This window comes from Megascapheus bottae, chromosome 2 (assembly GCF_031878675.1).
Source record: "Megascapheus bottae isolate mThoBot1 chromosome 2, mThoBot2.hap1, whole genome shotgun sequence".
In the NCBI taxonomy this organism is placed as follows: Eukaryota; Metazoa; Chordata; class Mammalia; order Rodentia; family Geomyidae; genus Megascapheus; species Megascapheus bottae.
The window spans coordinates 3,327,453-3,354,497 of NC_143510.1; the positions used below are offsets into that span (position 1 = coordinate 3,327,453).

At 43.2% G+C, this 27,045-nt stretch overlaps 1 protein-coding gene across 1 annotated transcript in view; it reads left to right on the forward strand.

Moving 5' to 3' along the window:
* LOC150066275 (protein O-mannosyl-transferase TMTC1-like) overlaps positions 1 to 27,045 on the forward strand; it is a 35,764-nt gene extending 8,719 nt beyond the window's left edge. The window contains exons 3-7 of the mRNA XM_090328997.1: positions 473 to 649; positions 7,600 to 7,800; positions 22,289 to 22,410; positions 24,354 to 24,429; positions 26,955 to 27,045. Coding sequence (XP_090185123.1) covers positions 473 to 649; positions 7,600 to 7,800; positions 22,289 to 22,410; positions 24,354 to 24,429; positions 26,955 to 27,045 — 667 coding nt within the window. The remainder of the gene's footprint in view (positions 1 to 472; positions 650 to 7,599; positions 7,801 to 22,288; positions 22,411 to 24,353; positions 24,430 to 26,954) is intronic.

Genomic DNA, 27,045 nt, shown 5'->3' on the forward strand with positions numbered 1-27,045 from the left:
CCGAAAGTGTGGATTAAAAGAGTAGAAGTGGAGCAGGTGGCCAGGTGTGCAGGCCAGCCGTGCTGCTCACTCTGAAGTCATGTCTAGGGAAGGATTTCACTTTATCTTTACTGCACATCTCAGGGACTGGGTTTTAGGAATGCTGTTGTAAACTCTTGGCTCATTCTCTGGTGCTTAGCCACATGCACTTGGGCTTCAAGCAACCCTCTGAAGCCCTGGACCAAAATCAGTCTTTTCCCTTTTAGCTGCTCCACTGTGTTTTGGTCTCAACTGCCCAAAAGTAATTCATGTATGAAGGAGAGAGAGAGGGGGAGGGGAAGGGAGAAGGGGAGGGAGAGGGAGAGATGCTCCTAGTTAAAATCACCTTCTGAGCACTAGACAGCAACATGGTTACTAGATCTTGCCCCAAAAGGTATGATATCTTAGTGGCCCACATTTCTTAGGTTAAGAAAATGTGCAATGTGTTTTCCAGGAGCCTGGGTCAGTGCTGTGCTGGGGAAAGATTTCCTTCCACGGATTCTCCTGTCTTCTTGCTGCTGAGTCTGCTCCTGGGGACATTCGCCATGCTGGTGAAAGAGACAGGCATCACTGTGTTTGGAGTGTGTTTGGTTTATGACCTCTTTTCTCCCTCCTACAAGGAAGGCAAGGTGTAAGTCATTTTATTACTATTTTTTGGATGCTGGTACTAGGACTGGAAATCAGGACCTCATGTTCTTGCTTGGCTTCTTTGCTCAAAGCTGATGTGTCGGGGTTTTTAGTTCTCGGTCTCTCCCGACCCGCAGGAGGGACAGGGAGAACACACCCTGACGGATGAGCCGAGAAAGGAGAGGGCCCACTGACCGCCCGCACCCAGCCCTCCCTTTCGGGAGGACAATCAGACGTGTCAGGGAGATCCGTCAAGGCAGGAACTCATTTATTCAGGAAGTCCCTCCAGCTAATATCGGGTGCCGGAGCCTATCAGCACAAAGATGGGCAGGACAGGGAAGTCCACGTGTTTACTCTCACTATAGGTCTCAGCAGAGAGTGATAAAGCAATAACACATTTGTACCCAATGGTAATCAAGTCTCAGCAGAAAGTGATTCACAATACTGACGATATAGCTCAAAGTTAGGCATGGCGTTCATACATGACAGCTCATTTCTTTTTTTTTAAATTTTTTTATTGTAATTAGTAAAAGGGTTACATGATATTTGCCAGATAGAAGGTGCGTTAATTCACATACATTGATACCCTTTCACATGTCTTGGTACCCATTTCCCTCCCCCCCTACACCCCCCACCCGTCTTGGTTTTCCCCCATGACAGCTCATTTCTTTGTGTGGTTATCCTACTCAATGATGCAGATTCATGGGCCAGCCTGCCCCTGCACTCGGCTTCCAGCATCTCCCCCGTCTTTATTTTAGAAAAAAAAAGAAACAACCTAGGATCTATAGGGCTACCATCATATCAGATTGACTGTGCCTGTCTTAGGTGTCTCCAAGCTTGTTAGTCTTCTTACCTGTCATGGGATCACCAAGTACTCTCTACTTGGCTCCTGTCTTAGGTTGATAGGCTAACAGCTGGGACTTACCCGTCTCTTACTACCAGCTGTCCATTTGAGCAAGCCACACCTGAGGGGATGCACCTGTTTCCATGGCAGCAAATGCCATTAGCATTCACTGTCTGCGTTGACTGTATTATTTTACACATGCAATGTAGACATATTACAATTATAGCACATAAAAACCCAAGCTGATCAATCCTGCCTACCTTTGACTAAATCACAAAATAGCCTCAAATAAAGATGACCAATCATCCAAGCTTGAAATATCAACATGTGTCTGATTAACAATAATTATTTGTGCACGTAGAGAGGCCGTCAAGTTATCAAACTGAGCATTCCATGTTACGTCCAAGTTCTTTAGACAGATTAGCCGCTCGACTGAAATTATTATATGGTACTCCGTCAAGCAAAATCCGGAATAAGCAAGTACACAAGAGGTGCTCATCACCTGCTCCAGAATATTCAGTTGTTCTTGCAATAAATCAACTCGTTGATTAAGCATAACAATTCCAGTCCTCACATGCTGATTAATGGCTTCTTGGGTCTGCAATGCAGTATTCAAAGCTGTAGGAACCTCAGTGGCAAGGGCAATACTCGTGGCAGTAACGGCAGCCACAGATGTGGCAACGGCCACCGCCATGGCCAGGGAAATACCAAAATCTCTTTTACTTCTTTTACTGATAAGCGGGAAAGCATATTCCTCCACCTGTATGACTAAGAAAACAACATTCATGATAACATGAAAAACTAATAGAATTATTAGAACAAATAGATATTGAAACCAATAGAAAAACTAAGACTACCACGCAAATGAACCGTAAGATTATCAGACAAAGGGATAATCATAGGGAATAGCAGGGAGGCCAATGGAAGAATTAGTGGAAAACAAAGATGGAAATATTGGTTAGAGGAAGTGGCCACCCTTTAACAGTGGCCCATACGATGAGCTTGGGATCCACATGGGAGCACATTAAAAAGATACTCGTGCTAAGTAGAAGAGCCTTCATCTTGACCGACATGCTTCCAAGGAGCCTCCACCGTCTGACGTATCAGTCTCTCCGACACCCAGATGGGACTGTCAGCATCCTGTGTAAAAATACCAACACTTCCTCAACCCCACATGAGAACAGGGTCTGGTCCTTTCCAGTTTCCAGAGAGAATATCTTTCCAAATACTAAAGGCTTATGACTTCTAGAAGGATTAAAATGTCTCCTGCAGAATGTCCTTTAGCATCAAGAGTTAAAAAATTTAAAGTAAAAGGAGCTATAGCAAGTCTATCCTAGGGAGTCTTTGTTTTAAAAGCAACAATTTTAATGTCTGATATGCACGCTGTACTATCCCTTGCCCTTAAGGATTATAAGGAATACCTGTTTTATGAACAATATTTAAAGTTGCACAAAATTGAGGAAAGGAAGCAGATGTATATGCCAGACCATTATCTGGTTTTATACTTTTAGGCATCCCCATAGCCACACATGCATGCAGCATGTGAGATATGACATCCTTACCATTTCTCCAGCATGAGAGGAAGCAGATATGAATCCAGAACAGGTATCAATAGATACATGCACCTACTGCAGAGTACCGAATCTAGGCACATGAGTAACATTCATTTGCCAAACGTGATTGGGTTGTAAACCTCTTGGATTTATACCCAGATAAGGCACTGGAAGGGAGGGAGCACACTTTTGACATTGTCTAACAACCATTCGGGCTTGCTCTTTGGTAATATTAAAGTGCTGTTTAAGGGTCATACTATTAACATGGAATTGAGAATGAAAGCGAGCAGCCTGTTCCATTACTGAAAAAACGAAAATAGTTTTCATAGCCAGGAAAGCTAATTGATTTCCTTTACTTAACGGGCCTGGAAATCCTGTGTGAGCTCGTACATGCCCGATAAAAACAGGATTGCTACATTTCCACAAAATTTTCTGAATCTGGAAAAACACAAAAATGGCGGGAGTTTGTGGTGAAATAGGTCCAGCAATTTCCAGAGAAGGAAAAGTTGAACAATATACAAGCTATCAGAAAAAACATTTAAAGGAACATGAGGATAGCGTTGTAAGGCTACAATGATAGCCTCCAATCTACTAATTGAGCAGACTTATGAGGGGTAACATGTGTAAGTACAGTATTTTTAGTAACCACAGCAGCAGGGCTGAGAGAAGATCCATCTGTAAATACTGTCAAAGCCTTTGGGATGGGATTCTTTGTAACTATAGTGGGAAATATAATGGGATGTTCTGAACAGAATGATAACAAACTAGATTTGGGAGGATGATTATCAAAGTAGGCTTGAGTAGAGCATTGTATAATGGCCATTCGTTGGTATTTCTGATTAAATATTCCAATTGTTGAAATGTATAAGGGGTAATTATCTCACAAGGATGAACTCCAAAAACCCTAAGGGAGGTAGTAAGGGCTTGCATAATTAATTCAGCTATCATAGATGGATAAGGCATAATAACTTTCTTTAGGGAAGTTGAAAAATGGACCCACAAAAGAGGACCTTCTTGCCAAAAAAAACTCCGGTAGGTGTATAAGCAGAAGAAATTACAATAAACATGAGCTCTTTAGAAAAGTCAATACGATCACAATGAGCTCTTTCAATAGCTTTTTCTACAATAAGCAAAGCTTTTCTTCCTTCTGGAGTAAGCTCCCTATGAGACGAGAGATCAGGATCCCCTCGTAATATCTCAAATAAGGGTTTAAGTTGTCCTGTAGATAGCCCCAAGGAGGGATGCAGCCAACTAATATCCCCTAAGAGATGTTGAAAATCATTTAAAGCAATCAATTTATCTTTAGCAATTTGAATTTTTTGTGACTTAATACACGTATCCATAATTTGATATCCCAAATACAGAACGGGAGAACCTGATTGTACCTTTTCCTCAGCTGTATGTAGTCCATGACTCTTTAACATATCTGACATCAAGCCAAAAAGTTGTAAAAGTAAATTTAAATTATGGTGTGTTAATAAAACATCATCCATGTAATGTATTACCATTACATCAGGATAGCTTTCTCTAAGTGGCTTAATGGCTGCATCAACATGCACCTGACATATTGCAGGGCTGTTAGCCATACCCTGAGGTAGGACTTTCCATTGAAATCTTTGACAAGGACCTTCATTATTTATAGCGGGTACTGAAAAGGCAAACCTTGGAACATCCTCAGGATGTAATGGAATAGAAAAAAATCCTTAATGACAATAGTAATTATTTGATATCCCTTTGGAATGGCTAGAATGGCTACAGGATTAGGGAGGCCAGGTTGCGTGGGACCCATAAGTTGCATAGAAGTATTAATGCCCTCAAATCATGAAGATGTTGCCATTTCCAGATTTCTTCTTTTATTACAAAAATAGGGGAATTCCAAGGAGAAATAGAGGGCTCAGTGTGGCCAGCTTGCAGTTGTTCTTGTACTAACTTTTGGGCCGCTTGGAGTTTCTCCTTTGATCAGGGCCACTGAGAGACCCAAATAGGACTCTTAAATTTTCAGGTTATTTTTAATGGTGATTTCGCAGTGGTCCTTAATGAAAAGGATAACCAACTCTACAGCGGTCTTTTTTTGGGTTATGGGCAGAGGCTAAGGATTTCCGTGAAGATGTTTTCCTAGACCTTTCCCTTCCAGGTAACCCTGCTTGTGCATCATTGTCCAGGCTCTCTTACCTGGATAATATCCTCAGTCAGGTTTTACCATCTAGGATTCTTTGTTTTCCTTGACAGGTTCTCTGGTAAGATGTTCTCCCATTTGCTGTAATATATTTCTGCCCCATACTGTGATAGGCAACGATGCCAACAATAAGGCTGAAAAGTGCCTTTGTATTCCTCCTCACTCCGTTCAGGACTTTGTGAAAATCCTAACCCCCTCAGCGTGCAATCAGCCTTCTGAAGAGGCCATTGCTTAGGCCAGTGTTGAGCGTTGATAATGGATATGTCTGCCCCAGTATCAAGGAGAACCTCAATGGTCATTCCTTGCACAAGTAATTTGAGCAGAGGCCTTTTTGAACAATCCTGCACCCAACAAACCATTTGTTCTTTCCCAGTTGACCCAAATCCCTTGGATTCTCTGTTTTGAGGCATATGCATACTTGGAAGTAAGATTAATTGGGCTATTCTATCTCCTGGACTGATGACTGAGATACCATGGGGAGAATTCACCATAATTTTAATTTCACGTGTATAATCACAATCTATAACCCCTGGAAAGATATGAAGGCCGGAAAGGGTAAGCGAACTATGCCCAAGAAGTAAGCCTACTGAATTGGAGGTAGAGGCCCTGACACCCCTGAAGGAATTAATTGGACTCCCATCTGAGGTGTTAATATGAGTGGGGAGGTGGAGCAGAGGTCCAATCCTGCATTGCCTGAGGTTCCTCGGACGAGAGAGTCAATGGAAAGAAAGGATTATGATGAGGAAGGGTCTGTATTATGCCCAGAGTATGGCTCACTGGCATCTCCATAGCCCTGTACATTTGCAGGCCCAGAGGCAAAGGGCCCCGCCTTCCATTTTTTGACCAGGGCCTATTTACCGGGTTCCCATCAATGTCAGTGGCAGATCTACTCATTGGCCCAATGTTTACCCCTTCTACAGTGCCAGATCCCTGGCACTGGGGACTTTTCGGTCTTTACCACCAAAGCTCTTTGGGGCCCCTTATTAGGACATTGCTTCTTAAAGTGTCCTTGTTGGCCTCACTGAAAACAAGTTCTTTGTCTAGCTCCCCCTGCAGGGCCCAAGGGAGATACACCCCTCATGGCTGCCACAATCACCTGTCCTGTGACCACTGCATCATTAATGTCCCCACAGACTTTTATGTAAACTGATAAATCCTTTTTCCCTTTCCATGGTCATTGCAGCTTGACACCATTTGTTTGCCTTTTCAAATGCCAGCTGAAGTATTAATGGCATCGCAGTGTCAGCATCGCCAAAGACGCGAGTGGCTGTTTTGAGTCTATCTACGAAATCTGCATAAGGCTCGTTAGGTCCCTGAAGAACCTTTGAGAGATTACCTTGTAAATCACCAGAACCTTGTAAGGTCTTCCATGCTCTGGTAGCTGCAGTAGCAATCTGCGCATGTGTTCCTGGTTCACACTGAAGCTGTGCCTCTAACGCGGCATACTGACCCTCACCTGTAAGCATCTCTATTTCTTTGTGGGAAACCGGCTGCAGCATTTCTACGTGACGTTTCTAGGGATAACTCCTGCCAGCCAGTCTTTCAAATCAGATATTGTCCTCCACTCAGCACTGCCTTACATAATTTTTTCCAATCATTGGGAACCAAATTTAAATTTGCCAATGAGTCTAACATACTAATAGTGAAAGGCGCTTGGGGTCCATAAGCTATAACAGACTCCTTTAGCTGCTTAACAGATTTAAAATCTATTGGTTGATGAAATCTCACCTGATTTTGATCCTCAAACACTGGAAAACCCCTCCCATCCCCCATTTCTAACACTTCTACTCTTTTAGCTAACTTGCGGATAGATCGCTGTTGGCTCCTCCCATGGAGTCGCAGATGGCAGTGGCTCCCTACCTTGCAATTCTGCACCCGAGCACAGGCTTTCTAAATCACTACCATTCAATTCTTCCTCTTCCTGCTTACTCGATTCTCTCTCAAGTATTTCTCCAAGCGTCTTTGTGCTTCTTTCCACCTGTTCTTTTAATTGTTTGGACAAAAACAGGCACTCCCATACAAGTTGCCACATAGGAAATGTTACAATATTTTACCTTGTTTTCTGATATACTGTATATGCTTATTTGGTTATTTGAAATCAGATAGGGAAGGGGGGAAAACAAGATGAGGGGTAGGGTGGGGGAGGGAAATGGGGACCAAGACATGAGAAAGGGTATCAATGTTTGTGAAGTTATGCACCTTCTATCTGGTGAATATAATGTAACCCTTCTATTAGTTACAATAAAAATATATGAAAAAAATAAGGGGCTCAAGGTCTTGACTGGTTGTTTTTAGGGAGAGATCTTGGGAACAAAGGAGCTGGTGTCTCTTGGCATAATAAATTGTTCATGATAACTTTGTTTATTCTGTTATGTACTCAGGAGCAACGGAGTCCTCCCTGAGCACAGCCCTCAGCAGCCTGGGAGCCCCCGCACCTCCTCCCTGCCACCCCACTCCCACCGAGATCTCGGGAGGCAGCGGTTCCCACACAAAGTGGGTTGGGGTGGTTGCCATTCCCCCCTGCCACCAGAACCCAAAAGTGGATTTCTGCTATCTCCAAGAACCCTGTGGACCCTCATGAGGTACTGGATTAGGTGTTGGTAGCATGTCTTCACTGTTCAGCATTGCCTGGAGAAGGCACCTTTTTTCACTCTCTCCCTCCTCTTGTCTTTTCATCTTTTTCCTTTTCTTCTGTTCTCTGTCCCTCTCTCCCTTCGTTGCCTGTATGAATTGGGATAAGAAGAAAGGAATAAGCCAGTTGCTGGTGGCTACTCAGGAGGCTGAGATCTAGGATTGTGGTTTGAAGCCAGCCCAAGCAAGAAAATCCACGAGACTCTTATCTCCCATTAGCCTCCAGAAAACCAAGGGTGGAGCTGTGGCTCAACATGGTGGAGTGCCAACCTTGAGCAAAAAAGCTCAGGAATAGCACCCAGGCCCCGAGTTCAGCCCCAGGAGAGAGAGAGGGGAAGGGGGAGAGGAAGAGGGAGAGGATAGGGAATAGCTAGAGGAAGCAAGGAAGGCCCTTGCTATCATTTGAAGATAGAAGTCACGGGCCCTGGTCTGTGAAGCTTCCGCATCAAAAGAGTCCCCTCCCTTTCCTGGATATGCTCTGCCAACACCTATTCATGGACTGTCATGTGAATTAAATTCTTTTTCAACTTTTAAAATGTGTGTGTGTGTGTGTGTGTTTGTGTGTGTGTGTGTGCGTGCGCATGTGTGCGCTGTGCGCACGCGCGCAAGTGTGCATATGCCAATACTGAAGCTTGAACTTGGGACCTTGTATTCTCATTTGACATGTTGGTTGGTTGGTTGGTTGGTTGGTGTCCTGCTACTTAAGCCACATACTTTTAGCAAGTTAATTGGAGATAAGAATCCCAGGGATTTCCCTGCCCAGGCTGGCTTTGAATCTCAATCCTTAGATCTCAATTTTTTGAGTAGCTAGGATAACAGATGTGAGCCGCCAGAGCCGGGCCTGTTGGTGTGAATTTATGACAGTACAGGTGTGGAAGGGAATCCCTGGAACTCTTCTCCACATATTTCTGAGGATTCAAGAAAACCGTGAGTGTGAGATTATCCTTCTTGTGACTGCTTTGATCTAGTGCTGGCAATTAGCAGTGTGTTCATCATCAATGCACGCAACGAAGTAGGTGGTTTGCTTCTTTTATACCTCAAGCTGCAGGAAAGTGAGAATTTAGCAGCTATTTGTTTAAGATGAGCTCAGGCACATAAGAATTCTCAAGAGTTTCCTGGATCACTGATGGCAACTCCAAACACAGGTTGAATAATCCCACGAAGGGCATCAAAGAAGGGCATCAAAGTGAAGCCTAGTTTATAGAATAAGAACTTGAAGCACAACAGAAAAAAGTAAGAGACTCCTTAAACTAGACTAGTAGCCTTGATTGCATTTCCCAGTTGGAAATTTTCTGGTTCATCTAGGACACTGGTAGTTTATGCTTGTAATCCTTGCTATTCAGGAGACTGAAATCTGAGGATCACAGTTCAAAGCCAGCCCAGGCTAAAAAGCTCATGGCACTCTTCTCTGCACTTAATCATTACCTAAAAGCTGGAAGTGGAGGTACGGCTTAAGTGGTAGAATACCAGCCTATGCAAAGAAGTCAAATGATGAGTACCCAAGGCCCAGAGTTCAGTGTGTGTGTGTGTGTGTGTGTGTGTGTGTGTGTGTGTGTGTGTGGCTTTTTGTTCTTGTTGTTGGTTGTGGGACTTGACCTATGGGCCTGGGCTACTGCTCTACCTCTTGAGCTACAGCCCACTTCCAGTTTTAATTAAGGAGATAAGAGTCACATGGACGTTAGTGCCTGGACTGGCTTTGAACCAGGATCCTCAGATCTCAGCCTCCTGAGTAGCTAGGATTACGGGCATGAGCCACCACTTTCTCTTTTGGTTCTGTTTTTTTTTAAATTTCTATTTATTTATTTTTTTGCCAGTCCTAGGGCTTGAACTCTTAGGAATGGGCTCTATCCTTGAGCCTCTTTTGTGCACAAGGCTAGTGCTTTACTACTTGAGCCACAAATCCATCTTCAGCTTTTTCTCAGACTTTCCTGCCCAGCCTGGCTTCAAACCACTATCCTCATGTCTCAGCCTCCTGAGTAGCTAGGATTATAGGCGTGAGCCACTGCACCTGGCTTTCCTTTGGTTTTTAAACTGAGCTTAGAATAAAAATAATTTCCTCAAAATATTTCTTGGCTTAATTCGGAACATTACACTAAAAGCTTCTTCCAATAAATCTCATGCTAAGAGGCAAATTCTTTTTAATTTATGGATAAGATTCGGTGGAGTTTCTACTCATTGACAGAGCCGTGTTTGTTCTCAGTTGGATACTGATTCCTGGCAGCCTTCACCGCTCTGTGAATCGCAGCCAGTTTGTGGTACGTTCTCTTTCTCACCACGCAGAGCAGTCAAGCTCAGGCATCTGCTTCCAACTGCATGCACCAGGACATATGTTGAAAGAGAAAACTCTCAGGAGGCAGGCATTTCAGGTTGGCATGAGACACAAGCAGCTTCTGGACTGGATCTCAAGTGGTACACTTTTCTATTGGCAACCAATGCCATCTACAGTACTCAGGAATAGCAGTTCAAGGCCAACTCCACGTGGTTTAATGGCAGCTTTCTGTTCTTACCCAGAGCATTGCAGGCACTTGTAGGGGGTTGTAAGTAGTTGTTGTGGATTCCTTACTCTTTTGGTTAATGCTATTGTCGTCCAGTTTAGCATTTCTTGTTTCCTGTTCCATTTCTTTTTGTTTGTTTGTTTGTTTTTGTTTTTGTTTTTTTTCCAGTCCTGGGCTTGAGCTCAGGGCCTGAGCACTGTCCTTGGACTTTCTCAAGGCTAGAGCTCTACCACTTGAGCCTCAGCACCACTTCCGGCATTTTTCTATGTATGTGGTACCGAGGAATAGAACCCAGGTCTTCGTGCACGCTAGGCAAGCACTTTAACCACTAGGCCAAACTCCTGGCCCCCATTTCTTTTTAAAGAAGTCTGTCAGAGTGATAGTAATAAAAGCAGTGCCATTTTGTCTTAGCTTTGTAAACACTTATAGGGCATATAAATGATTCTTTTGTGACACCCTGAGGATCCTCAGATCTGCCTGCTGAATAGTGGGGATTATAAGAGTGAGACACTGACACCAAACTCTGTTTCAGATTCCTCAAATATTATAGTACTTATACCTATTGTGAAAAATGAGTTAACATGTAAAATGAGCTTCTAATAGCTATTTTTTTTGTCTGTTGTGGGGCTTGAACTCAGGGCCTAGGTGTTGTCTCTGAGTTCTTTTGTTCAAGGCTAGTGCTCTACCACTTTGAGCCACAGCTCCTCTTCTGGTTTTTGAGTAGTTAATTGGAGATAAGAGTCTCACAGGTACTTTTCTGCCCAGGCTAGCTTCAAACCGTGATCCTTAGGTCTGAGTCTCCTGAGTAGCTAAGATTTCAGGTGTGAGTCACTGGCACCTGGCTTTATAATAGCCTTTAAATATAGCTTTTCATAACTCCTGCTCATGTTTACTTCATGCTCAAACCTGATTGGAATAATTATTGTTTAGAAATGTTTTCTTTTATTAACTTCCCTTTTTGGCTATATTTCTAAAGGAAAATTGTAAACTTTGACTCATCATATGCTTTGACTTGTTTACATTATTTAGTTGGTTTCATTTCATGGGATTACAATATCTTAGAGGGAAATATTCAATAATGAAAGTTAAACATATTTGTAGCATTGATTGAAGACTCATCAGAGTTTAATAGGATAAAGAAAGCTTATGATAAGACTTCATTTTTAGATAATGAATGCTGGCCTCATTTTAAAAAACTCAGAATTCGTAGTTCTTAGCTTCTGAGCTTGTTGACTTTTTAATATTGTCATGTATTTAGGATGATAGTTGAGTGAAGCATTAATAAACAAATCATTAGGTGGAAAATCAAATAAAGGCTTAATTCACTAGTTTTTAAAATAGACATCCTAATTACCATGAAAGAAGTGTTTCCTATTATGGATTTATGAATTTTTAATAGCATTCATAGTACCATGATCTTTATTCCTTTATGTAGAAGGTGAACATTCATAATGATTCTGAAATCTTTGGAAGCTGCTGTTTCCAAGAGGGACTCAACATTATTAAGATTTTTCCTTGTCAGATGCTGGTGGCTCAGGACTATAATCCTAGCTACTGAGATCTGAGAATTAAGGTTTGAAATCAGCCCATGCAGAAAGTCTGTGGGCTCTTACATCCAATTAACCAGAAAAAAATAGCCAGAACTGGAGATGTGGCTCAAGTTAACGAGCACCAGCCTTGAGCAAAAGACTCAAAAATAGCTCCCAGGGATGGGAGTGTGGCCTAGTGGTGGTAGAGTGCTTGCCTAGCATTCACAAAGCCCTGCATTTGATTCCTTGGTACCACATACACAGAAAAAGCCTGAAGTGGTGCTGTGGCTCAAGTGGTAGAGCACTAGCCTTGAGAAAGCCCAAGGACAATGCCCAAGCCCTGAGTTCAAGCCCCAAGACTGGCAAAAAAAAAGAGAGAGAGAGAACAGCTCCCAGTCTAGTCTCTTGAGTTCAAGCCTCTGTACTCTCCACTTCCTCTAAAAGATTTGTCCTTAATGCTTTAGCTTTTGTGAATATTGCTGGAGTGTTGGAATGGAACTTTATGGATTTTTAGGATATAAAGGCAAATGAATTTATCTAATTGGAAAAAAAATCCAAATCCAAACAACCAGCCGGAGTTATGCAAAAAGATGGAATGCTGTTTGTGTTGTATCTTATGAACTCAGTATGCTCTAGACATGTGATGAATTATTGGTATATTTCAGGGTCTGTATGGTGGAGTGTTTGTTAAACATTTAATGTTAAATGTTTTGTAAAAGGGATTTTTTATCTTAAAAAATATTGTCAGGATAATGTATAGAGGGGTTACAGTTACATTTGTCAGGTAGTAGGTGCTTTACTTTTTGCACATTGTTACCATCTCATGTTTTTGTCCCCATTTCCCTCCTCTTCTCCCTCCCAATCATCTTGTTTCCCCCCTTCCCTATTTCCAATAAACCAATAAATGTATATACAATATACCAGGAAACAAAGTCAGATACAGTAACAACATGAGATTTGTAAGAGTTTTTAAAGCTTTATTTTTTTTTTGTCTTTGTGATCATAAGAATGAGAGTAACAGGAGTTACTGTTTGTAATGCAGGAAAGGTCACTCCATGTGTTGACTTAATCGATTTTTTCCTTCTGAGGATCCCAATTGGGAACAAGTTCAGGCAGAAAAGTCACTGAGTCTATCTCCAGACAGCCACCACAAACCTTCAAGTGGAATTGTGGCTCAAGTGGCAGAGCTCTAGCTTTGAGTGAAAAAGCTAAGGGACAGACAGTGCCCAGGCCTTGACTTCAATCCCTGTATGGAAACAACAACAAAAACTAAAAACCAGAAAGCTGAGTGAAATGATCAGCTTGTCTAAAATGGTTAAAATCATCATGATGGGGCAATAATTGGTTGAAAATACTGTCATAGCTAGACATGGTAGAACATGCCTGCAATGCCAGCACTTAAAAAACTGAGGCAGGAGGATTGGAAGTTTGAGTCCAGTCTTCCCTTTAATTATAAAACTGCACTTTTGGTTGTCATGTCTGCATTTTCTGCCCAATTCTGTTTGTTTCTTTCTTCTTTCCAGTTATAAAAGTCTTTTCAGCTGTATTTTTGTGCAAGTGTGAACCTAAAGGAATGCCTTTGGCATAAAACTCTTCCCAGCCCCTCATTGTTTATGAAAAGCCCAAACAATGCAGAAGATCCTGATAACTTTTCTTGGGGCTGAGTTTTTTTTTAATTTTATTTTTGAAAGAGAATACTTTGAAACTGGAGGTAAATGAGAAGGGGGGCAGAGCCTGCTGCTGGAAAATGGCTTCTCCTTGCCTTGGAGTTTGCTGTGGTTCTGGGCCAGTTGTTCTCTGTCTGGGTCTTGGGGTTATAGCTGAACTGACTCCGGAGAGCCAGAGGAGGATGGGGTCTGATACTCTCTGTTAGGTCTGCCCCACCTCCCCACACCCTTAGCACTCTGGGCTTGGGTGCTGTCCCTAGAGGGGGAAAAAAAACTCCACTGTGTGAACCATAGCTCTGTTTCTGGCTTTTCCTGCTCTGGCTTGTTTTGCACCATCGTCCTCAGGTCTGTGTAGGAGGCCCACAGGCCCGAGCCAGCAGCACCTGGCTGAGGCTCTCAGGAAACTATTTACCTTCTCTCTTTTTAAATTGTTAAACTTCACTGGACAGGCTCTTGAGGATGGGTAGGCAGATGGTGGGGGACATTTTGATGGTTCCATTTTGTCATTTTCTTGTCTTTTCCATTTTGGATTCGTGACCTCAGTTCTTTTTAGAACTTAGGGCAAATGGATTTTGAGAAATGTCAATATTCAAGATAAAACATTGACTTCAGCTGTCTTACATTTCATCAAGTTGTGCATTTGCAAACTAAATTGTGTTGACCTTTAAAAGATAGTTTATTTGTTCCTTTGATTGATAAACACATTAAACACCCAGAACAAAGGAGTGTCTCAAGAGGTCATTGTTGCTGGGCTCTGTGGCTCTTGCCTGTAATCCTAGCTACTCAGGAGACTGAGATCTGAGGATCAAGGTTCAGAGCCAGCCCGGCACAAAAGGACCTAAGACTGTTATCTTCAGTTAACCTCTGGAAAAACCTCATGTCAAAGCTGTGTTTACTTAGTCATAGTGATGCATGTGGATTTCCAGTTTATTTTTTGTATGGGCTAATCAGTTGGTGGATGCTGTTGGAATTTGGATTCAGGTCATTGCTCTTGCTAAGCAGGTCCTCTACCACTTGAACCATCTCCTATAGTTATCCCCCTCTCCTATAGTTATTTTTCAGGTTGGCGTGCTTGTTCTTGCTTGGGCTACTGTAGATACAGATTCTCCTTATTTTATACCTCATGCTTAGGTGAGATGACAGGCGATACCTGGTTGTGGGGGCGTGTGCTGTACATGCTAATCTTGGGGCTTGAACTTTCTCACTTGGCTTTTTCTGCTCAAGGCTGGAGCTATACTTACTGCCTGAGCCACACCCCAATTTCCAGCGTTTTTGGTGGTTAATTGAAGTTGTTCTCTCTCTCTCTCTCTCTCTCTCTCTCTCTCTCTCTCTCTCTCTCTCTCTCTCTCTCTCTCTCTCTCTCTCTCTCTCTCTCTCTCTCTCTCTCTCTCTCTCTTCAAACTGCAGTCCTCAGATTGTAGCCTCTTGAGAGGCAAAGGTTACATGTGTGTGCCAACAGCATCCAGCTATCTTATTGTATCTTTACCAGCCTCACTGACGATTTTGCTGGGTGGATATGGAATGGTTCTGCCTTATGTAGTAGGTCTTCCCTAGAAAATTCATGAGGAATTTCTGGGGAACAGAACAGGGACTTGAACTTTAAGACAACCAGTGTGTATCTGTAATAAATGGCAGTGTATGACGGCATTTCCAATAGAATTTTCTCTCAGGCTTGCTGTCATTTTTGTATCCCATCTAGCTTTAATTGTCAAAGGCCACCAGTATACGCAAAAGGAAAAAACCAAACGGGCAACTTTGAACGGCCAGTTGGCCCTATCTGTTTGTAATGCAGGATTGGCATTTGCTATTCAGTTGTGACTAATTGGGAGGCATGATTATTAATGCCAGCCTCCTTGGCATTGCTCTGAAAATTTTCAATTGCATTGCACTTCAGTTCCTTTGGATTTGAGTAGGCTTGGTGAATAAACTCTTGTTTTCTACCTGTTACAGAATTAGGGCCTCCGTCTGCCTGTCTATTCACATGAGAAAAATAGAGCACTGGAGAAACACGTTTGCCCCTTGTTTTTCCATCAAAAATGTTTTCTCACCTGGTATTAGTGGCTCATGAGTGTAATCCTAATTATTCAGATGGCTGAGATCTGAGGATCCAGGTTCAAAGTCAACTGGGTCAGAAAAGTCTGTGAAAATCTTATGTCCAGTTAATCAGCAAAAGACCTGAAGTAGAGGTGTGGCTCAAGTGGTAGAGCACCAGTCTGTGTCAGAGAAACAAGCAAGATAAGGTCCAACTGAGTTCAAGCATAGTTCCAAACAAACAAAAACCCTGAACCTGCATATTCTTTTACTAACTTGTAAGCTTTCCCAAGAAAAATATAAATTCTGTCCAATAATCATTGGACTAAGCTCTTTTATATTATGTCAACTGTCATACTGTAAAAGTCTTTCTTTTCATAGAGATTTCAGCTGTAGCCATTTGGTAGAATTGACCCTATGATATATGAGTCTCTCTTGCTTTTTAACAATGAAAATAGGTGTGTGCAGGTCCGCTTTTGGAAAATGACAAGTATTTGCTGCCATTTTTTGGCAGGGTCTTCATTTACATCCATTAGTCAAAGAAATTAGCTGTTCTAAGCTGCGGCAAGGATAGGAACTGTTTAACCCAGTTAAAGGTGAGGGAGTGTAATTCAGCTGTATCAGTAATTTGTGAAAAGTACCTTTTAACTACCATGGGCAGACAGGTGAACAATTATTCATCAGGTTTAAACTCTAGGCCTTGCTTTCTTGCCTGACATTTTCTTTCAAGGCTGTCTCTGTGCCTCTGGAGCCACAGCACCATTTCTGCTTTTTCTGAGTAGTTTATTGGAGATAAACTACTACTGCCTGGGCTGGCTTTGAACTGTGATCCTCAGATATCAATCTTCTGAGTGGCTAGGAGTTTAGGTATGAGCCACCAGTTCCCTGCTCACTTCCAGCGTTCTTTGGTGGTTAATTGGAGATAAGACTTTGTCAGACTTTCCTGCCCAGACTGGCTTCAAACTGTGGTCCCCAGATTTCAGCCTCTTGAGTAGCTAGGGTTTCAGTGAGCTACCAGCATACTCTAGCCATGAAGCTTTTATCATTGTACATTTCAGAAGCAGAAATATGAGCCTTTTCCAATGTTTTGCAACACATTTTAATTATAGATGATCTTTTGAGTTTGGGGTGAATCCACTGACAAGTAACAGGGCCAAATCTACCTTACAGTAGTTCCAAAAATGTGATTACTCAAGCAAATGTCAGTTGTTGTTTTGTTGTTCAACTCTTAACATGATTACTGAGCTGGTCATTAAATAATGTCTCTGAGCAGTTTTTTTTTGTGTGTGTGTATGTGTGTAAAGTCTAGTCAATTGTCTTTAGAAATATTTCCTACATTTTTAAGAGTTTCTCCAGCTGAGCAAATGTTAAACATTCTTTGAGGCTCCTCCTTCTCATTAATTTTAGAATACAGACTACAATACTGTATATTGTCCACTCCCAGTGGCATAAAGAAATAAAATATCTGGTCTCTGTTTGCTGAAAGCAATCTGTTGCTTTGGGTGCTGCAGACCTTGGGCGGGAGTCAAGGATAGAAAACCACTTCAGCCAAGCATGTGGGTTCTCACAAGAACAAAGCTGCCTGGGAAAATATGTCTGAATTCTTTTCTGCCTGTTCTCACTACTTCATCAAAGCTAAATCCACTCCTCACTGGGCTTGTGTATGGAAATCCATCTTGGTTCCTAATTAAGTACTTACAGAGGGAATAAAAATGAGCCTACCGCTGGTGGCTCACTTCTGTAATCCTAGCCACTGAAGAAGCTGAGATCTGAGGATAATATTTTGAAGTCAGCCCAGGCAGAAAAGCCCATAAAGTTTATCTCTTAATTAACCAGCCAAACACCAGAAGTAGTGGGGTGACTCTACTGGTAGAGTGACAGCCTTGAGTGAAAAAAATCAAGTCTAAAAAGAAATGTACTCTTTACCTGACTTATTCAACTGTAACCCCTCTGCACATCACTTTTATAATGATAATAAAGAAATTTAAAAAGAAAACAAAATCCAAATTAGAGCTAGAGGGCCTGAGTAAAAGCACCAGTACACACACACACACACACACACACACACACACACACACACACGAGCACGCGTGCACACGCCAAATGATTGATTACTTCTGCCTCCTAACAGTCATTTTAGGAATTAAGTGTTAGCCCCAGGATTTTGGGTCAAGAAGATGGGTCACACATTTGGCCATCAGCCGCTGGCGCTGTGGCAGAACCTTTAAGAAGGGGGCCTCCCGGGAGGAAGTGAGCTCACTGGAAGCTTGCGCGTGGAGGAGCTGTCCAAGGCTTCCCTGGCTCCTTCTTGTCCCTTGTTCGTGGGGTGAGCTGCTCTGCCCTGTCATAATGCACTGAATGCTGTGGACCCGTCACCTTGTGGTGAAACCTCAGAAGTAAGAGCCACAATAACGTTGATTTGGGAGTATCTTTCTATGGAGATGAAAAGCTTCCTAATGGCAGTGGCAACACTGTGTCACCATTATCTCCATGTTGTTAGCCAAGTGTGTGTCAGTCCTGGCATGTGAACCATAGACAGTCCTCCCTCTGCTTCCTAGCAGGTTACGGGTACCATGTTGAGCTTCTGCTACTTCTCATGGGCACCAGTGACCCTTCCCGGGACACTGTCTCTTGACAGCCCCTGGTGTTGGACGGTTGTTCTTAAAGTTCCCGAGCTCCTCCTCCGGCCTCAGTCTCCCTCGCTCTCTTCAATGTGAACACACAAGCCTGTACCCATTAGAGCAATACAGTGCTGATTCTCCAACTCCATCTGCTCAAATGAAAACTACCCACAACGTATATATACACACACAGGTGATAAGCACATGATACATTTCTGGAAGATTCATGCATCCATGAATTTATAGACAAATCATTGAATATTAAAGAAAAAGCTTAGAACAATAACAAAATTTAGAAATTAGAGGGCATTTGTTCCATTGGACTGTCCATTTGTCTTATTTATTGTATCTCTATGATCCCCTGAAAGTAATTTGCTTTACTTTCTAAGAAAGTTAACAACACTGTAGTATTTATTTATTTTATTTTTTTGTGGGTCATGGGACTTGAACTCGGCCTGGTTGCTGTCCCTGAGCTCTTCAGCTCAAGGCTACCACCGTACCCTTGAGCCAAGCCCCACTTCCCATTTTCTAGAGGTTGATTAGACATAAGAGTCTCAGATGCTTTTGTGCCCAGGTTGGCTTTGAACCTTGATTCTCAGATCTCAGCCTCCTGAGTAGCTAGGATTATAGGTATGAGCCACTGTGCCTGGCCAGTGTGTATTATTTTTAAAAAATTATTTTAGGGCCGGGAGCATAGCCTAGTGGTAGAGTGCTTGCCTAGCATGCAGGAAGCTCTGGGTTCGATTCCTTGGAACCAGATACTCAGAAAAAACCAGAAGTGGCAGAGTGCTAGCCTTGAGCAAAAAAACAAAACAAAACAAAACAAAAAACAGTGTCCAAGGACAGTGCTCAGGCCCTGAGGTCAAGCCTTCAGTTCAAGAGCGAACTGCACACACCTATTTTCATTGTTACAAAGCAAGAGAGACTCATGCATCACAGGGTCAGTTCCACCAAATGGCTACAGCTGAAATCTCTACACTATGACATTTGACATGAGACTCTCCAGATTCATTCATCCAAAGGAAAGGTAGAGGTGGGACTCAGGGATAGAGCCCAGCTTAGCAAGCATAAAGCTTTGTCCCCGAGGACAAACCCAATACTGGGAAGTGGGGTGCAATCAAAATTTCCTCATGAAAAAAACCCCAAAACAAGGCCAGAACCCAAGAAATGTAGAGTGTTGGTTTATGAACACTCTGATTTTCTGTCTTTGCCCCAGGTCATCAGGGCCACTGGCATTGTGTTTTGGCACAGGAAGTCTCACGGGGAGAGATGGTTGTTTAGATCAACAGAGAAGAACCATGTTATATATAGACGCCTCTTGTCTCAGAGGGGTTTCACTTCTTGACTCATTTCCTCCTTTAAAACCTTGCATCCTATGCTTGGTACGTTCATGCCAGCATGGCCGGGGAAGGGGAATCCTATGGACAGCCTGAGCCAGGCGCATTTGACTTAGAGCAGCGCTGCTGTGACCCAGAACAAAACCAGTTTTCTAACAGAGCCTTCCACTCCTCTGTTGAAATATGACTTGTGCTCCTGTGGTACTGTGGCTGTTGGGCCAAAATCAGGATCCCAGCTCCATGTCTGTTCCATAAGCAAGGTGGGAATGCCAGGCTCACGCCTGTCATCTGAACTGCTCAGGAGACTGACATCAGAGGCTCACAGTACACAGCCAGGCAAGGGTAGAGAAGTCTATGAGCCTTTTATTTCCAGTTAACACAAAAAGAGCCAGATGGGGGATGTGGCTCAAGTGGTGGAGCCACCAGCATTGAGCAGGACACCATGCAAGAGCTTGGGGGCCTGAGTTCAAGCCCAGTATCAGCACCAAGAAGAAGGAAGAAAGCGGAGGAGGAGGTATTAACGTGGGAGCAAATAAGTGAGCAACTGTTTGGAACAGTAATTCTGTGTGATCTCTACATGGATTTAACCCACTCACCCTGGGCTGCCTGCCAGCCCACTTGACCTTGACTTACACCCACTCCACCTTCCCTTCTCACCTTGATGGAACCTTTGGCTGGCAAAAGACTGGGGCTTTGAACTGACATCTTGCCCCCCCCTTTCCCACCTGTGACCCTCCGCACACGCCATCTGTCATGTCTCATGATTAGTGACTTTTGTAGCAGCCCCCACTAGACAAATCTAGTACTCCCAAGGACCCACTGGAAATACCTGACTGTATACAAGGAGTGAGTCCATAGCTCTGGCTGGAGCTCCAGCTCCGCCGTTTTGCCCCCCTGAAAGCCTATACAGGTGTTGAGCCCCTGTCTTTCCTCCATGGCTTTTGAAGCTGATGCTGTGGTCTTCCAGAACTTGAGCTGCGAGAGTGGCAGTAAGGGACTGTGGGGATGGGGGGTAAACTCAGACACAGCTGTGCTGACGGGTCCACTCCAGGGCCCCCAAGAGGTCCTGCTTTACAAGGTCTCAGCATAGTCTTTCTCTTATCCTTCAGGGATTGGGGAAACCATTCATCCATCCATTCATTCATTTTTGGTTTGAACGCAGAGCCTGAACACTGTCCCTTAGTTTTTCACTCAAGGCTGGTGCTCTACCACTTGAGCCACAACTCCACTCCTTGCTTTTCTGCTGGTTAATTGGCGATAAGAGGCTCACAGACTTTCCTGCTCAGGTTGGCTTCAAACTATGATCCTCAGATCTCAGCCTCACGAGTAGCTAGGATTACAGGTGTGAGCCACAGGGCATACCTAGTCTCTCATTTTTAAGGCCACTGAAGCTTTAAAAGTGTAAAAGATCACATAGAAACAGTCAAAACAAATGCTATTGTGAGTGAGTTTTTTGGATTTGAGATAGAGGGGAAAGCCCTTTGCCAATTGAATGAATTTTTGGTTTTCTTTTTTCTTTTCTTATTTTAATTTTGGGCATTAGTCCTGGGGCTGGGAGCTATCCTTAAGCTTTCCTGCTCAAGGCTAGCACTCTTTCAACTAGAGTCACAGCTCCATGTCTGGCTTCTTGCTGATTAATTGGAGTCGAAAGTCTCAACAAATTTTCCTGCCCAGGCTGCACTTGAACCATGGATCTCAGCCTCCTGAGTAGCTAGGATTACAGATATAAGCCACTGGAGGCCAGCTTGAATTATTTTTTTTATGGTGGGTTTTTATTAACAGAATCTATTGGAATATCCTTTAGTGCTTATTTTAGTTCTAGGAACCCCATGCTGTGAGCCTAAGTTGTACCACTGCACTTATTGTCCTTTGTGGCAAGGTGGGTTCTCTGGGGGTGTGTTGTTGGTTTCTGGAGGTGTTTGCTGTGAGAGGACATGATTTTATTTCTCTCTGATTCTGCGTGCCTTTTTCACCCAGCTGCTGTGTGCCCAGGCAGTCCTGTCCTGAAAGACAAAGACTCTTGAAAGCAGCCAGAGTGAGAAGCAGGGTTACCACGGAGCACACACAGTGCCGGGCTGTGGCCAGGGACTGCGCTATGCCAGTACCAGATGCTTAGGGTGCAGATGTGCATCAGGCACATGCATGGGTGGGTATTATGACACCTGATGTGTTGCCAGGGCGTTGTTGCAGAGATGATGATCTTGGCATCTCCAACAAAGAATTTTGTACACACACACAAACACACACACACACACACACACACACACACACACATATACACAGAGGTGCTAGGAGAATGGGAGGCGTTCATGGGTATGATAGTGGCTGGTCTTAGGGAGATGGGGTTGTGACTTGGATAGATGGTTGGGAAGGGATCTGTGCATGTTCTAGTTGCCATCCCACAGTGTTCAGTAAGCTTGAGCCTTAAGTAGAAATTTGTTAGGCAGAGAGAGGTCAGGATGAGGACTCAAAGGTTTACTGGCCTGGAATTCCTTCCCAGAAGAAGCTCTAACTGACCACTAATTACGCACGGCAGGAGCAGCTGTGGGAGGACTAGGGGTGCATTTCAGGACATGACTCTAGAGGGAGGGGATTGGTTTCAGCGTTCTCTCTCTACCTAAGCTGCCTCCATTCCAGCCTGGAGCCTTCGGTGCTCAACTCAGTCCTCATCCAAATGTGTGTCACTCGTCATTCTTCCTGGGCCCTACATGTGACTGTGGAACTAAACAAGTCCCTTTGTCCTCCTTTCTGTGTTTCAGAGGCTGGAGCATAAGGAGGTACTGGTGGGCCTGCTCTTCCTGGCATTCCCGTTCCTTCCAGCCAGCAACCTCTTCTTCAGGGTGGGGTTTGTGGTGGCTGAGAGAGTCCTGTACATGCCCAGGTAATTGTCCTACTTCTGTCCCCAACTTGGGCAGCTGCAGAGACAGTCTACTGTGTATAATGACGCCTGAAGTTGGGGGGAGGGGAGAATTTAGCTTCAAGTGATTTCAACAACAGCTTTGTGCAAATATATATTTTTTAAAGATTTTATTAACACTGATTTTTATATCATATTTCAAATGTCATGTTTAACAAACAAGCATTCAAGAAGGGAATCTATATGCAACCACTGGCACATAGATTGTAGAACATAATTAAAATTAAGCAGAAGGTTTGTATGTCATAGATTCATATTAATCTATATAATTAAACATTATGTCTATAGAGTATACATCCCATCATAGATTTTATGTCTATGTAGTTATGTTTATATCTCCAAGACCATGGCCATAATCTTGGGTTCCCAAATATTGAGTTATTGCTCTTGTACTCTTTGGATCTAATATCCACACATCAAGGAGACCATGCGCCTTTTGTTCCTTTGGTCTTGACTTATCTCACTCAACATGATTCACTCTAGTTTCATCCACTTCCTAGTGAATGCCATTATTTTATCTCGTCTGTTGGCTACATAGAATTGAAATATATATATATATATATATATATATATATATATATATATATATCTCCTGTAGTGCAGCATCTGGGTTGACTATTGTGAACATAGCTAAGCAGGTGTCCTTATCATAGCAAATTTTTTTTGCCAGTCTTAGGCCTTGAACTCAGGGCCTGGGCACTGTCCTTGGGCTTTTTCAAGGCTAGAGCTCTACCACTTGTGACTCAGCACCATCTCTGGCTTTTTTCTATGTATGTGGTACTGAGGAATCAAACCCGCGTCTTCGTGCATGCTAGGCAAGCCCTCCACCACTAGGCCAAATTCCTGGCCCACAAATATAATTTTTATGTGCCAATACTGGTGCTAGCCCTCCACCACTTGAGCCATCGCTCCACTTCAGGCTTTGCTTTTTGCTGGTCAATTGGAAATAAGAATCTCATGGACTTTCCTGCTTGGGCTGGCTTTGAACTTTGATCCACAGAGCACAGCCTTCTAAGTAGCTAGGATTACAAATGTGAGCCATTTGTGCCTGGCCAAATATATTATGTAAAACCATAAGAATTTTTTTCAGCTGGGTGCAGTGGCTCACACTTGTAATCCTAGCTACTCAGGAGGCTAAGATCTGAGGATCAAGGTTCAAAGGCAGCCCACGCACAAAAGACCTTGAGACTCTTGTCTCCAATTAATCACTAGAAAACAGGAAGTGGGGCTGTGGCTCAAGGGTAGGGCAGTAGCCATGAACTGAAGAGCTCAGGGACAGTGACCAGGCCCAGCGTTCAAGCCCTGTGACCCACCAAAAAAAAAAGAGAGAGAGAGAGAATTTCTTCATAAAGATCTTCCCCTCTGAGGTTTTTTTTCTGTTTCAAACCTCAGAAACATTCATTCATGTGGAGGAAACTGATTTTCAAAGAAGCCTTGTACTAGTGACTTACACTTGTAATCAATCCTAGCTACTCAGGAGGCTGACATGTGAGGTTCATAGTTGAAAGCCATCCCAAGCAGACAAACCTAAGAGACTCTAATCTTCAGTTAACCTCTCAAAATCCAGAAGTACAGATGTGGCTCAAGTAGCAGAGTACCAGCAGTGAGTGAAAAGCCAAGCAAGAACACCAGACCCTGGGTTCAAGCCCCAGTACCAGTACAAAATCAGTCACTATGAAAAACTAACTGGCAAGTATGTTAATGTGGCACTGAAAGCTCACCTAAGACAAGAGAATGGCCTTTGGTAGCTATGTAGTTATGCCAAGCTAGGGAATCCAGAGCCCACTTAGTAACTTTGCACCTGGGCTTATTTTTCAGCATGGGCTACTGCATCCTGTTTGTGCATGGACTGAGCAAGCTCTATACATGGCTGAACCGGTGTGGAGCCACTTTTTCTGTTTCCACAGTGCTGCTACTCCTTCTCTTCTCTTGGAAAACTGTGAAACAGAATGAAATCTGGCTGTCCAGAGAGTCCCTATTCAGGTATGACTAGATGGGCAGATGGTTACCAAGCTGGATGCTGAGGGCTCACATCTGTCATCCTCCCTACTCAGAAGCCCAAGGATTGAGGTTCAAAGCCATTTGAGCAGGCAAGTCTAGGAGACTTGTATCTCCAGTTAGGCAAGAAAAAGCCAGAAGTAAAGCTATTGCTCACGTGGTAGAGGGCAACCCTTCAGGGCAAAAGCTCAGAGAAGTGTCCAGGCCTTGAGTGTAAGCCCCAGGACTGCCACCAAAAATAAATACATATAATCGATTTCAAACCATGGGTAATAGTTTTGATCCATAAAATTGCATTTACTCCTGGGTATCAGTGGCTCACACCTGTAATCCTGGCTACTCAGGAGGCTGAGTCTGAGGTTCTTGATTCAAAGTCAGGAAAATACATGAGACTTATTGCCAATAAAGAGTACTAAAAACCCAGAAGCTGAGCTGTTACTCAACTGATGGAGTGCTAGTCTTGAGCAAAAGAGTCTCCCGGGCAGTTCCCAGGCCCTGAGTTCAAGCCCTAGGACTGGGTCAAAACCTAGAATAAGTTTTAACTTTAGTTGTTGCTTTTTTTTCTCCCCCCGATTTGTGTTTTTTGAGTATGTTTGTATGTACTGATATTGAGGCTTGAACTCCAGACCACTCTTCCTTGCTTTTTCACTGAAGGCTGGTGCTCTACCATTTGAGCCACAGTTCCAATCCTCGCTTTTTTTGTTGTTGTTAATTTGAGATAAGAGAATCTTAGGCCAGTTCTTGCCTGGGCTGGCTGGCTTTGAACTGTGATCCTTATATCTCAGCCTTCTGAGTAGTTAGAATTGTGTGTGAGCCACCAGGGCTTGGCTAATTTTAGATTTCCAAAATGATAGTCTAAATGAATGTATGAAAATAAGACTCCTGGGAAAGCTTTGTATCTGTGAATTCAGGTGGAAAGAGCCTGCTGATGAGCCAGGCTATGAAGTCAGCCATAAACAAAATGAAAACAATAAGCCTAATGTCATTGTTTAGTAAAGTGAGTGGCAAAGGCAAGAACCCAGCAAGGAGGAAGAGAAATACAGTGCATCTGTATAGAATATTCCAGTGTGTTAAGCAGTGATCAGTTCTAATTGCCTTATTTTGAACACTAGTTTTGAATGAGAAAATGAAAGATTTTTCATCTCCCAGGGTGTGAGTATGTTAGGTATAACCATGTCACATAAGTGGGGTGTTGGCTTGGACTATGAGTTCCTGGATGCCTGTTTCATATGAGGCCCCAAGCTCATACTTGAATATGTTTTAGATAACCATTTAATAATAGCATCTGAGAATTTCTCTAAGTATTTCTACCAGATGTAGTGATGGAGAGGGTTACATAATAATGCATTGTTACTCTGTTTTATTTAGTGGCATTTAGAGCTTCTTATTCTGTTTTATTTAGTGGCATTTAAAGCTTCTTACTTACAAATAGGACGTATGGCAAGAAAAAAAATGATGGATCATAGATATTCTTTTTGTGTGTCTGTGGTAGTCCTGGGGCTCAAAGTCAGGGCTTGGGTGCTATCCCTGAGCTTGCTTTGCTCAGGGCTAGTACTCTACCACTTGAGCCAAACCTCCACTTCTGGCTTTTTAGTGTTTAATTGGAAATAAGAGTCTAATGGACTTTCCTGTCCTAGGTATCTTTGAACCTCATTTCTCAGACCCAAGCTAGGATTACAGGCATGAACACTAGCCATGCTGGTGATATAGCTGACACCAGTCATGAAAACATAAAAACAAAGGCACACTGATGGCCTCTGGAAGCTTTAGGACATTCCAGAACAACAAGTGGGTAGCCTTTAGGAACCTTTGCTAGGCAAATAGAATATTTTGTTGTTAAAAATAAAGTTTCCAGGGGCCAGGAGTTTGGCCTAGTGGTAGAGTTCTTGCCTAGAATGCATAAAGACCTGCGGTCAATTCCTCAGTACCACATACATAGAAAAAGCCAGAAGTGGTGCTGTGGCTCAAGTGGTAGAGCTCTAGCCTTGAGAAAGTCAACGACAGTGCTCAGGCCCTGAGTTCAAGCCTCAGGGCTGTCAAAAAAACCCAAAAGCTTCTAGTATGCTATTTTCTTTTTTGTGATGGGAATCAAAAGTTACACAGGCAGCCTCCTGAAAGAACAAAACCTTGACAAACGGTTCTGATCAGATCCAAAGCCAAAACCGGTCTGGTGCTTGGCTCCTCTTGTCAGCTGTAGGCCTCTGCTGCTGACTCCACTACTTTCTTGCTGCACTTATACTCACTCCTCTTTTAACTTCTTTCTGCTCCCCCCATTGCTATCCCAGGATTTTGCTTGCTGCCTTGCAGCTGCTAGGCCTCCTCATGGCTTTTAGGGCTTCATGTTTTATTAATCCATGGATTCTTTGCAGCTTCTTTTCATCTTGCAACTTCTGCTACCTTTTCCATTGTTGCCACCTTGACGACACATGGTTTGCTACCTGGTGGTTGTTGCAGGCTCCTGGTTCTGCCTCATGACTCTCCCATGCCATTTCATGGTTTCTTTTCTGCAGGGTTCATATTGTTTCATGGCATCTGCACCCTTTGGGTCCACTGGTGACTTACTACCCCATCCCAGCTGTCTCTTTGCTCATCCACTTCTGA